This window comes from Mastomys coucha, unplaced genomic scaffold (genome assembly GCF_008632895.1).
Source record: "Mastomys coucha isolate ucsf_1 unplaced genomic scaffold, UCSF_Mcou_1 pScaffold6, whole genome shotgun sequence".
Taxonomy (NCBI): domain Eukaryota; kingdom Metazoa; phylum Chordata; class Mammalia; order Rodentia; family Muridae; genus Mastomys; species Mastomys coucha.
In genome coordinates this window covers 119,336,359-119,349,284 of record NW_022196912.1, presented here as the reverse complement: position 1 = coordinate 119,349,284, position 12,926 = coordinate 119,336,359, and the positions used below count along the sequence as shown (strand labels likewise).

At 51.0% G+C, this 12,926-nt stretch overlaps 1 protein-coding gene across 1 annotated transcript; it reads right to left on the bottom strand.

Annotated features, from left to right (window-relative positions):
- Nucleotides 1–525: 525 nt before the first annotated feature.
- Bdkrb1 (bradykinin receptor B1) lies at nt 526–2,752 on the bottom strand. The gene is made up of 2 exons (XM_031356779.1): nt 2,696–2,752; nt 526–1,745 (listed from the first exon to the last, which is right to left on the bottom strand). Exon 2 carries the CDS (start codon nt 1,733–1,735, stop codon nt 734–736), a length of 1,002 nt encoding a protein of 333 aa, XP_031212639.1. The 5' UTR covers nt 1,736–1,745; nt 2,696–2,752; the 3' UTR covers nt 526–733.
- Between the last annotated feature and the right edge of the window lie 10,174 nt (nt 2,753–12,926).

The following is a 12,926-nucleotide window of genomic DNA, read 5'->3' as shown; positions in this document are numbered from 1 at the left end:
CTGACAGGTTTCCTGGGAGCTGCTCTGTCTGTAGCCTGTGGAGCCTCCTCTTCTGACTTAGGGTTACTTAGAGCTTTGCAAGCTCCTTTTGGGCTGGGTCTGCAGCTGCCTCACCTCTGCCCTCTGCCTAGGAAGGTCTGGGTGAATGGAGTGTGAAAACAGGCGCTTGCTGGGTGCTTGTTTAAGTTTCCTGCTGTTGCTGTAACAATAACCATAAACTTGGCAAATCAGAGCACAACTTTATTCTCTCACCATCGTGGGGGACAGGGCTGAAGTCAGCATGTTGGCCAGGCTGAGCTTTTTTTTTTTTTTTTCCTGGAGGTTCCAGAGAGGATGTCTGTCTGTGTTCTTTCTTTTCCTGCCTCTAAGGATGCCTGTCATCCTTGGCTGGTGGCCCCTTCCTCACAATTCTCTGACCTCTGATTCTGTCCTCACACATTCCAGCCCTCCCTAAGGATCTCTGTGGCTGTTCTTCCCCCTCTGCCCCAAAAAACTTCAGGATCAGCCTAATCTCTAGATCCTTAGTAATTGCATCTTCAAGGTCCCGGCTACCCTGGTAGTAGCTTTCCCCGGGGCATCCTTGTGGGCAGTGGCTCAGCCGACCAGATGATATCAGAGATGGTTGGTCAAGAAGCTAGGCTTCTTGGCTCACTGCTGTTTCAGTTCCATCAGGACAGTTGGAAGAGTTCTTTCCTACTGGCTGATAGGGACATGAGGCTTCTTGGTGCATCATTTATAAAGTTCCCAGAACCCTGGTCTTAAAGAGCCGGCCTGCAAAGACATAAATCAGTGGGTTCAGGCAGCTGTTGACAAAAGCAAAGAAGTTGGCTAGCTGCAGACCCAGGTCCGTGAGCTCCTTCCAGGAGCAGTCCTGGATCACTCTCATCTGGACCAGGAAATCCAGGAAGGCGAAGACGTGATAAGGGGTCCAGCAGACCAGGAAAGAGGCCACTAGTGTGAGGATCAGCCCTGTTGTTTTGCTGCCCTTGGGCCCCCCACACCGGGTCCTGCTGGCCTCCTTCTGTCCTCTCAGGGAGGCCAGGATGTGAGAGTTGAAGTACAGGATGGCAGCCAGTGGGAGGAGGAAGCCCAAAATGTTCAACTCCACCATCCTTGCAAAGTGCCAAGCTTCGTGGGGGAAAAGCAGGATGCAGGCAGAGATGTTCAGATCAGGGACGACTCTGACAGAACGCAGAAGAAATGTGGGGATGCTCAAGAGGCCTCCGGCTACCCAGATGAGCAGGCAGGTCGTGTGGGCTCGCCGTCGCCGCCGGTACCCCCAGCTGGTCATGGGGTACACCAGCAACCTGTAGCGGTCCTGACTGATGGCCACCACCAAGAAGATGCTGATGAACAGGTTGGCCTTGATGACCCCGCTGATGACCTGGCAGAGGCCACTTCCGAAGGGCCAGTTGAAACGGTTCCCAATGTTCTCTGCCCAGAAGGGCAGGCCCAGGACAAACACCAGATCAGAAGCTGCCAAGTTAGCCAGGTAGATTTCTGCTACGGTTAAGCGCTTTCGCCGCTGCCGCCACCGTTGCCAAGGCAAAAGGAAGAAGGACAAGACTAAAAGATTCCCCAAGAGGCCAAAGAAACAGACAGTGATGACAAACCCTGGCAGCAGCTGATACAGCAGATCCCAGGCTTCTGGGGCACCCTCGCAGGAGGTGATGTTGGGAGGGGCCTGCTGGCTTTGGTTAGAGGGCTGTGGCTCCAACAAGGCCTGGGACGCCATACACAGAGACCTGAAATTGACAGAGGAGAGAATACAGAAGGCTAAACTCAGCTGTGGTCTGTCCCAGACAATAAAGTCTTATTGGCACACAGCCATACTCGCTGCTCATGTCCATAGATAGCATCTGTGATTTCATGTGCTATGATGGCAGACCAGGGTGGGCGCAGCGCAGCCTGCCTGCCTGCCTGCAAACCAGATAGTATTTACTACCAGTTCCTTTAGAGGAAGATAGGACTGTCCTCTGGGTTAAAAGAGGGAACTAGTAGGAGCCGAGGAAAGGGCTTATTGGTTCAAAGTACCAGCTACTCTTCCAGAGGACCAGGATTTGCGTTCCAGCCACCCCAGATGGTGTCTCACAACCACCTATAACTCCAGTCCCAGGGAATCTGATGTCCTCTTCTGTCCTCCACAGGCACTGCATGCACACAGTGCATATACATACATACACAGGCAAAATGAGTTTTTAAGAAGAAGGGACAAGGGCCAGGCATGGTGACACACGCCTTTAGTCAGAGCACTCTACAGGCAGAGCTGGGATCTCTCTGAGTTCTAGGCCAGTCTGGTCTACATAGTGAGTTCCAGGACAGCAAAGGCTAGGTAGAGAGACTCATCTCCACACACACACACATACACACATACACACACACACCATAACCAGAGGCTGGCGATAGTGGCTCACACCTGCATATCCAGAGCTGAGGAGCCTGAAACAGTTTGGGGGTACACAGGGAGAGTTTGTCTCAAAACAGCAACAAAAAGTCCCCCCTCCCCAACCCAGAAACAAACCCCAACAGACCAGTCATAGGATAAAAATCCTTTTAAAACGAACGGCTGAAGCCTATCTCTTGTGCCAAGGCATATGTAGACAAGAACACTTTCTGTTTGTTGTCTTTTGCTAAGAGACATGATTATGATTCCATTTAACAGTCCTGAGAAGAAAATAGATCGCTATAGACTTACCCGGACAGAAAAACAAAGAGCTCACAGCTTCAGCTGGGTTTTGTATGGCGACAGCTGTCTTAGGAGGTTTCTGTCCTGGGCAGCTCTCTGGACACACACTGGTCTTAAACGAAACCACCTCTCTTCTCATGATGTCACAGGGGATTACCCGAAAAATGAGTCTTTCAAGCCAGAGGAGGCTGAGGTTTGGAAGGGGGTGTGGCGTCGCCTTTTACTCACTTAGGGATAATAGGATAATCAACTACTTTTTTCCACTTTCTCCGCTGACATTTGCGGCCTGTTGATTTTGCCTAACTACTGTGTGTTGGCAAACAGGCCCTGAAGATACATTTCAGCGTGGCCAGTACTCTCAAGGCTCACCCCTGTTGGGACATTGAGTGATGGCTTCCCCAATTCCCTGTTGGCTCCGGTAGGGGGTCTGGGATTTGGCCTCGGGTTCTTGGGAGCACACTAGACAACCCATCTTGAATTTGAGCAGTGAAAGACACACAGCCAAGAATCCATCAGTGTGGACCCCGTTGTACAAACAGTGAGTTCGGAGAATGTTTGACTCATGTGGGGCTCAGGGTTGAGTAAGATTGGTCGCACTTTTCCTAATCCTTGCTGGCGGCTCGGGGTTTGGTTTGGGTGTGAGTTGGCATCCAAGAAACTGAGCTACGTTAGACCTGGCTTTCAGAGAGGCAGAAATTCCTGGCTTTCTCTGAGAGCTGAGTGCCAGGATCCTCCAGCCACTGGCCAGCCATCTCTCTTCATTCCTTCGGCTGTCTCGCTCTGTCCTTACTGCTGGAAACTGCCCAGGTTCATGGCTGAAACTGTTTCTAGAGGTGAGTCTAACTCATCCAGCAAAGATACTCCTGTGGTGTCTGGCATCTGGTCTCTCTTCCTCTTTTATTTTTCTTTTTGCTTCCGTGATTTCACGATCCCTAGCAATGTTTCCAGATGCCTTCTCTTGTGGCTAAGGGATGTGAAATCATGGGAGCAGAAAAGTAAAATAAAAGAGAGTGAGCTGGAGCCTGTGAGAAGGTCTCTCACCTTCGCTAGCACTCCCCAGACGTGTGGCATTGTGAGCCATCTAGGGTTCAGTAGGCACGTTGTATATTCCTAGGGCTAGCGTAGCCTGAGAAAAGCTCAAAAGCCATGACTTTCCCAGTTGGCAGTGTAGCCAGGCCTTGCTAGCCAGTGCTGGCTCTCCCTTGATTCACAGGAGTCTTGACTGAACCATGGCTGAGAAGCATCAGTCCTGGGCACATGTCTTCTGCCCTGGTGACCTGCTCCCAGCAGAGCCTTTGATTAGTTCTGGTGGGAGGAGGGAGGACCTCCCAGCTTCCCTGACCCAGAAGTTATGTCGATATGTCCATAGGAAGGAGATCAGCCAAGGGCGGAAGGCCAGGCTTGGGTGGGACCCCACACAGAAGCATTGTGGAGGCTGATGAAGCTGGGAATGAATCGGGGGGTATCTGGATCGGGTCCAGGGCCACCCCAGGTAGGTTGGAGAGCTTTCTGGAAACAGGCTTATCTCCATCGTAGTGGGAAGCTGGCCTAGAGCCAGGGGCAGAGGCTCCCCTTTATCTTCAGGACAATGGATGATGGGAAAGGGGGACATGAGGGCCAAACAGAGGTATGAGGAGAGGAGAGACCCTCCATGTGTACCTCTCACATATGTAGTCAAGGCTGGCTCATCCTCACAGTCTGTTGAACTCCCTTTGTTGAGTCAGTCCCCTGCATTAAAAAAAAAAAAGTGGAGAAGCCAGTACATAGAGAAGCTGACCAGCCAATGCTTAGAGAGAGGCCTTTAGGGTAGCTGGGCATCTCTCCTGCCTAGACATCTTCTCCTGTTCTGACTTCATCCACCATCCCTGTCCCTCATAGCCCTTACCCAGCACCTGGCTGAAGAACACAGGGACATTGGGACACCTTCAGGGGGTGGCTGTGTGTATGAGACCATTTTCATTATACCAGGTGTGGCTCTGGCCTGAGCCATCTGCAGCTAGCCTGAGGTAGGGGATGCTGGACAGCGCCCTGGTGTGAGAAGATGCTCACTGGGGGAAGCTGGGCCAGGGTTCCATAGACCAGGGGGAGTTTATAAGAACACAGCTATGCTCTTGGGCCCTGTACTGGGCTGCTTAGAAAAGGACATGGGGACTCCCTGGTGCTCCTCACAGGGACGATCAAGCCCTAACCTGGACGATGAACTCTACTTCTTTATCTTCTGGAATCTAAGTCATTTCTACCCTTGAAACAAAGGCAGGACAATGGTTTTCAAGGCCACCCATGCCAGTCCCTATGCTGTGTGAGAGAGTATTCCTCTCACAGGCCCCTCCAGATCTCCACAGCCGGGCCAGTGCCGACACACCTCTCACTACAGACCCTTTGTATTGCCAGTTCCCTCTGCCTGGAGCAGCCGACCCAGCAAGCCACACACTCACCCCCTTAGGTCTTTCTGTTTCCAACAAATTGTCTGGAGATGGAGTCATTCTGGGAGCTTCTCCTCCTGCTCCCTGGCTTTCTGGCTCTTCATTTCCACCTGCCACTTTCCACGTGTTCTACACACACGTGTCGGCTCTCACTTGCTGCTCCCTGACTAGGTGTGAGGTCTCCGGGCAAGTAAGTGGTTTGTTTGTTTGTTTGTTTGTTTGTTTTTTGGTTTTTTCGAGACAGGGTTTCTCTGTGTAGCCCTGGCTGTCCTGGAACTCACTCTGTAGACCAGGCTGGCCTCGAACTCAGAAATCCACCTGCCTCTGCCTCCCAAGTGCTGGGATTAAAGGCGTGCGCCACCACCGACTGGCTCAAGTAAGCGGGTTTAATCTTTCCTTGTGTTATGGTCACAGTCTCATGACCAGGCTGATACAGTCTGGGATGCTCAGGATTTGTTGAGAGAATTCAGAAACCACTTACACCTAATAACAGCACCATTTCTCTGATGTCAGTAAGCATGTCCTAAGCCACTTCTGCAGGGTACAGGGTTTGCACGAGGGATGCAGAGCTGTCTCAGCTCTCTCAGTCTCAGAATGATACTTGCCATCTTCCTATGGAAAGCAGGAGGAAAGCCCAGGCCATTCCAGCAACTAGGCCTTGCCTTTCTCCAGGTGGCAGATGATCTCACCTCAAGGCTCAAACTGGACGTCAGGGTAGTAGGTATGAGACATGGAATCACTTCCCTGGGACCGCAAGGACCACAAGCCTCCCTCGATCAGGCCGAGCAGGGCGACCGGGCTTGTTTACCACGCTGCCTTCAGGAGCTTGGATCCTGAGCTGCAGAGCTGGAGGCAGCTGGGCTCGGAGCCCCCAGCAAGGCTGTTTCAGTGTTTATCATTGTGCTGTTGCATGGGAACGTGGTCTTGTTGTCAGCTCAGGAGGGCTACACGGCTGCCCTCCGCTGTCTTAATTAGGATTACCATTGCTGTGGTCTAACACCATGGCCAGAAGCAAGTTGAGGAGGAACGGGGTTATTCAGCTTCTACTTCCACATTCCTGTTCATCATCGAAGGGAGCCAGGGCAGGAATTCAAACCCAGCAGGAACATGGAGCTGAAGCTGAGGCCGTGGAGGGAGCTGTTTATTAGTTTGTTCACACAAGGCTGCTTTTTCTTATAGAATCCAGGACACCACCCACAATGGGCTGGGCCCTCCCACGTGAATCACTAATTAAGAAAATGCCTAACAGGCTGGCCCACGGCCCCGCCTTAGAGAGGCAGCTTCTCATGAGGCTCCTTCCTCTCTTGACCTTAGTTGGTGTCAAGTTAACAGAAAAGCATCCGGCACACCCACCCTGGCCCGTCCTAGCGAGCAGATGCTGCTTCTGTCCCACTGTGGAGACCACACAGGTGCCACTGTGGAGAGGCAGCATCCCCGGGAGGCTCAGCACCCCAACTCTGTCCACATCTACAAAACAACAGACTTCTCTAGGCCCTTGGTGGTTTGCAGGAGCTGCAAGTCTGGCGGCTGGACTTTCGGCTTCTCTTTAACCTAGTTCAAGAACCCGCTCTTGGGTGATGGGGTGGGGGGATAAGGGGAGCAGCCCAAGTTCTGGGTCTGAGGACCTGGGTATACACACCCAGCGGTACCAGGCCTATGCTCATGGCGCTGGGAGCCTGGGATGGCCTCTGGCACACTGTGTGACCTTGGGAAAGCTCCCAGCCTCTTTTGTTTGGTAAAATGTGCACAATTCAGAAGGCCCGGGCTGAGTTGCTCTTTCTTTCATGCTTGGGGACAGATGTCAGGAGTGAGGCAGCTGGAGGGCCTGAGGGGACTGCCCTCGCTCCTTCAGACCCTTGTGGCTATCTGTCACTCTTTGTGCTCGTAGACTCAGGCCAGTCACTCTAGTATGTGTCCCCTCCTTCTCGACTCTGGGTGCTCCTCTCCTTTTGCAATAATGACAGCTCTTTGACTGAGAGCCCACTCTGCTCCAGTGTAACTTCACTTTAAGCTGTTGCTTGTGCCAAGACACTATTCCCAACCGGGCCACACTGTGGACTTCCAAATGGATGTGGTTTTTTGTTTGTGTTTGTTTGTTTGTTTGTTTGTTTTCTGGGAGGTGCAGTGTGACCCCCCTGCGTCAACTTCCCTCACCCAGTTGTCATGATTCCTGGTTCCTTATTTTGTAGAGGAAAAAGCACAAGCAGGGAGCTAACTTCCCCCAGCCATGAAGCTGGTAAGCTAAGGGGTAAGCCAGAAGCCCAGCCCCGCTGCCCAACAGCTTTTGTCTTGCTGGTGCCGCCCTCTACGGTTTTCTAAGACCTTTCCCCGGAGTCACTTGCTGGAGATGTACTTAGAGAATTAACTTTCTATGTTACAGATAGAGAAACTGAGGCCAAAGCCAGGGGAGAGAAGAGGAGTAGAGTCACTAGCCTGGGTCACGTGGGGATGTCTCCCACAAGTATCACATGTCAGTGGGAAGCAGGTGAGAGAAGCCAGACTCCATCAGTATTCATGCATGAGTGTGCCAACATGAAATGTCTGAGCGGCAGAGGGAGAGATAGAGATGAGTAGCTACCGGAGCAGTGGGATGGGGGGAATCTGAGGCAACAGCTAGTGGGCCGGGGATTTCACTTTGGGATGGTGAGTGTGATCCAGAATTAAATAGTGGCGATGGTTGTGCAACTCTGTGAATCACTAAAAGCTGGAACGGGGGATGATGTGTGGGGCATATGGATTACATCTCAACACAATTCATATGCGTGTGTCAGGGAAAGGGTCATGTGCTTCTCCACTCACGGTGGGGCTTCATTCCAGTAAACCTACCCTAAGCTGAAGGCCGTATGAATGGGAAATCTGCGTTATACATTTATGCTCATGAATGTCTCAGCCTGCAGCACAGCTTGGAGCGTGTTTCCCCTCTGACTGCTACTCCCGAGCAGCTCCTGAGCTGTGGTGTCTCTGCCCACTGCAGAGAGAGACTCAGGACATATCATTCGCCTGGGAAAGAGTCTGACTGGATCGTCAAAGCCTGGGGCCATCGTAAAGTTAAAAATGTCTATGTAGAAGAATTGTAAACAGGGGACCTCGATACTCATGAGGGCTCAAAGACACTGCTTACTGTGGTGTGAACAGGCCAGACTCTAGAAGTAATTTCTGGGAGAAGCTTCCTGTAGGTCCTGTCTGTCTGTGGTAGTTTGTGATGTTTGTTGGTTAAGGCCTGTGCACCCCAGAGTCACTGGGGCTCCCTAACACACCCCTTAAGAATTGTGGACCCTGGCAAGCTCCCAACCTTGCCAGCCTCCATGGAAAGGGGTGAGGTCTTGTGTGGTTCTTAGTTCCAGGGGCCTGCCTGGGTGACCTAGGCCTGGCCTCAGCCAAAACCCAGAGACTTAAGCTTTCAGCCACTGTTCTTGCCAACTCCTGACCATGGGTGCTCATCCGTGACCCCTTCATCCTCTCTGGACCTAGATGAAGGATCAGGGCTGTATGAGGCTTGGCACTGAGGTCAGAGATTGGGTAACACACAGAGGTGTGCACTGCTGAGTTCTATGAAGCTGATACTTTACCTTCTGAACCATAAAGCCTGTCCTTAGTGGCTCCCTAAGCCAGTGAGCCATTGTCCGTGGGGATCCCCTGGCCTGCTGGGGATATCTCTGCACTTGGCCTTGACACCTCTGGCCAGAGCAGAATATTCCTGCCCTTGACCGGTTTCCTGAGGCCTACCAGGAGCTTTCCCCATGGCTCTGACTTCCTGGAGCCTAGAGAGGGGCCTGTGTGGTGAGGCTAGAGTGGACGGTCCTGCCTCCAGATCTGACTACTGTGATTCCAGCTCCAGTTCATAGCTCCTCTCAGAATCATACATGTATTGTGCCCTAAACGAATGGTTTGTCGTGCCCATAATCTCTATCACCTGGAGTTGGGATCTCCCTCTGGTACTTCAGATGTGGGGTACTGAGTGTGGGGTGGAGGCTGACAGGAGGAGGGGTACCTGAGGAGAAGTGGAATATCTCCTGAGATCTGCCCAGGCATTTTGAGCCCCATGTAGCTGGAGGGTAGAGAAGGAGTGGGGTAGAAGGGGTGGAGCCAGCAGGGTGGGTGGAGTGGCAGATCACCAGGGGTCTCGCAAGCCATGTATGAATGTGTAGCTTTATTACAAGAGATTTGGGGAATATAAAAGGTTCCCTTCTGAAGAATGCCCTCCCTCATCGACATCCACATGCCCACCATATTCACCACCTTTGCCAACTGCTCTTGGGTAGCATCCCCTGCTTTGTAAGCCTTTTTTTTTTTTTTTTTGGTGTTTTTGAGACAGGGTTTCTCTGTGTAGCCCTGGCTGTCCTGGCCCTCACTCTGTAGACTAGGGTGGCCTTGAACTCAAAAATCCACCTGTCTCTGCCTCCCAAGTGCTGGGATTAAAGGTGTGCGTCACCACTACCTGGCCTGAGCCATTTTCAAATAAACCACTAATTGGCATCTCTTGGTCACTGAGACAGAAAACCTGTGAAGCAGCATCATTTCTGCCATCACCACATTGCCACCATTGTCACCATTAACACCATCACTATCACGGATGACATACACCATCACCATCACCATCACCATCATCATCACAGATGACATATACCATCATGGATGACATATACTATCACAGATGACATACACTATCACAGATGACACACACCATTACCATCACCATCATCATCATCACAGATGGCATACAATATCACAGATGACGTACACCATCACAGATGACATACACCATCACTATCATGGATAACATATACCATCACCATCATCATCACAGATGACATACACCATCATGGATGACATACACTATCACGGATGACATTCCCCATCATGGATGACATTCACCATCACTATCATGGATGACATACACCATCACCATCACCATCATCATCACAGATGACATATACCATCACCATCATCATCACAGATGACATTCACCATCATGGATGACATTCACCATCACCATCACGGATGACATACACCACCATGGATAGCAAACATTATCACAGATGACATACACCATCACAGATGTCATTCACCATCACCATCACAGATAGCATACACCATCAGGAATGACATTCACCGTTACAGATACATACCTTACAGACTGGTTTCAAGTGTGTACCAGACACTGTCCTCAACAGTCTCCTACATGAACCTGTTGCCAATTTCTGACTTGATGGCTGCCAGTGCTGAGCCCATTTTACAGTTGATGTAACATGGATAAGAGTCAAATGGGAGCCCAGGCAGAAACAGAATGGGACTCCACATCACCCTGACTCTGAAACCTGAGCTCCTGAGAGCTGCTCCCCATGATCACAGCCTCCTGGGACTGTAGACTTGAGAAATGTGGTTGCTGAGAGTGAGGAATGAGAGCTTAGAGACATCTAACAGTGGGGTGAGAAGCAGTAAGCCAGGACGTTGGTCACAAGACCCAGGGAACAGTAAGGGGCAGAATCGGAAAGAGAGGCTTCTGCACTCAGGGATGAATGGGATGGGCTTCAGTGAACACGAAGCCCCAAGTGTCTGCACTGGACAGACGGGCATGCGACTAGGCAGGGTTGTTTGTGGATTCTCAGAATGAAGTCTTGTTTGATGGATGAAAGGAAACATGGAGAGTGGAGGTGGGACCCGAGTGTGATGCAGAGATTCCTATCACTGGGAAGACACAAGCACTGGCTTTTCATCCCCATATTGTACAGGGTACTCATGATTTAAGGTGAAGGTCAAATGGAAGTGTTTTACGTGAGCGATTGGACTTGGCCATCTCTGATACTCTATGATATGAACACCTGAAAGAGGCTTGGTAATGAGCTGTCCATGGATTAAAGGAGCATGGGGGGAAATACCCAAAATGCATATTCTGAAAAGTCCTAATGCTATTTGTTTAATATAGTCATGCATATTTCAATACATATTAATAACTAGGCAAATTGAGTGTCCTGTGTTGTGTGTTGCCACCCAGCCCACGCCAGAGTCTAACTCATAAGGGATACACAATTGGAAAAGCTTGGCAACCTTTGGTCTTTTCCATGACAGAAGCCTTGGGAACCGAATGTGTCCCTCATCTCCCCGGCTTTTGACCACTGGTGTCCCAGAGTCAGTCAGAGCTTAGAGGCGACCACCAGTGTCACAGAGTCAGAGCTCAGAACTTCAGGAAGTTTGACACTGTACAAAATTCATATTTTATTCCAGTGCACAGAAGAGGTGCGTGCGTACAGAGCGCTCCTCTCTCATTGGCACCCCAGCCACTTCCTCTGCGCGACACAGAGCTCTCCGGATCTTTCACTAGACACGATTTCTCATCAGGGTGTAAACACAAGGCACAAGGGGGCTTTCCTCTCACAGACCTAGTGCAGACCCAGTTCCAGACCCTTCAGCCACCCTGAGGGGCCCAGGCTGTGGCCAGCCATGTTCCTCAGACCCAGAGCCCACCAGCTCCTCTTCTGAGGACAGGACCCCCTGCCCCCACTTCTCCTTCACGGTCTGGGTGTGGTTCGGTCCATTCTAGCCGTGAATCCTAGCACTCTCGGCTTACATAATCTGTTTCCTTCTTTTGGCCTGAAGTGTTCTGTGTGCTTGTTGGAGTAGTGTCTGGGAAGATAGAGTGGAAAGAGAATTTCCTGGGGTCCTCTCTGTTAGGAAATTCAAAGTCAGATTGGTGGGTATTCATGGGCTTTTTGCCACATAGGTTCTCCCTTAGCTTCAGCCTGGCCAGAAACACCAGTTGAACTCTGCTCATTTCCTGAGTCTCCGTAGCCCTTGGCTACTGAGTGGTCAGCTCCTAAGTGGCTTGGTGTTGGAGGCTGTTTAATATGCTCCTCATATGTCCCCAGAGGCTTGACATAGTGTTAGCCACAGAGGCCAGCCAGTCCAGAGTGACACTGTTATTATAGCTGAGTCTGAAGTGCACCTCCCTTCATTCCTGACTGCGGGCCCTATTTTGGAAAGTGATGGAACCTTTAGAATGGAGGACCTAGTAGGTGAAAGGTTACTAGGGGCAGACATTTGAAGGTCATATGTGGCCCTGGTTCCAGCCGGGTCCCCTCTGAAATATGACACTGAGAGACAAAATAACCCTTCTCTCTTTCTTAAGTGGCCTCTGTCAGAAAGTTTGTCACAGGTCCTAGAAAAGTAACCGATATGGACACATGGAAAAATTAACTCCCATGGGAAGATTCTGGAACTACAAGAATGGTGTCTGTCACCCGAGTCTCTGGCAGGGTTGCTTGGGGCAACTGTCTTCACTGATACCTGAGTTAACCCAAGGCCCCTGGAGAAGGTTCTAATGGGAAACCCACTGGCCCTGAAGCCATCTGGGAGGCTATCCTCATATCTCTGATGGAAGACCTACTCAGTATGCAGGTGTGCTGTCCCCCAGAGGCGGGGGTGGTTTGGCTCTCATATCAGAGTTTTCCCTGGGCCCAGGCAGCTCTGCCTACCCCTGCCATCACTCACGAGGCACTCTGCAGCCATGTAGAGAGTTGGGCCCAGAATTAACACTCTGGGTTAAGTGACCTTGGATGCTGCTTTGTGAGCCACTCTCAAATAAAACCACTAATTGCCAGCCTTGGGTCACTGAGACAGGGACTCTGAAGCAGACAGCTACCAATTTGCAGCCAGGCTGTGAGGTATGGATTCCCCGGGTAGGTCCCATCAGAATTCTTTATTTCTCTCTCTTTCCCTTTTCCTCCTTCTCACCACCCCCCTCCTCTTTCTTCTTTTGGTTTTTTGAAACAGGGTTTCTCTGTATAGCCCTGGCTGTCCTGGAACTCACTCTGTAGACC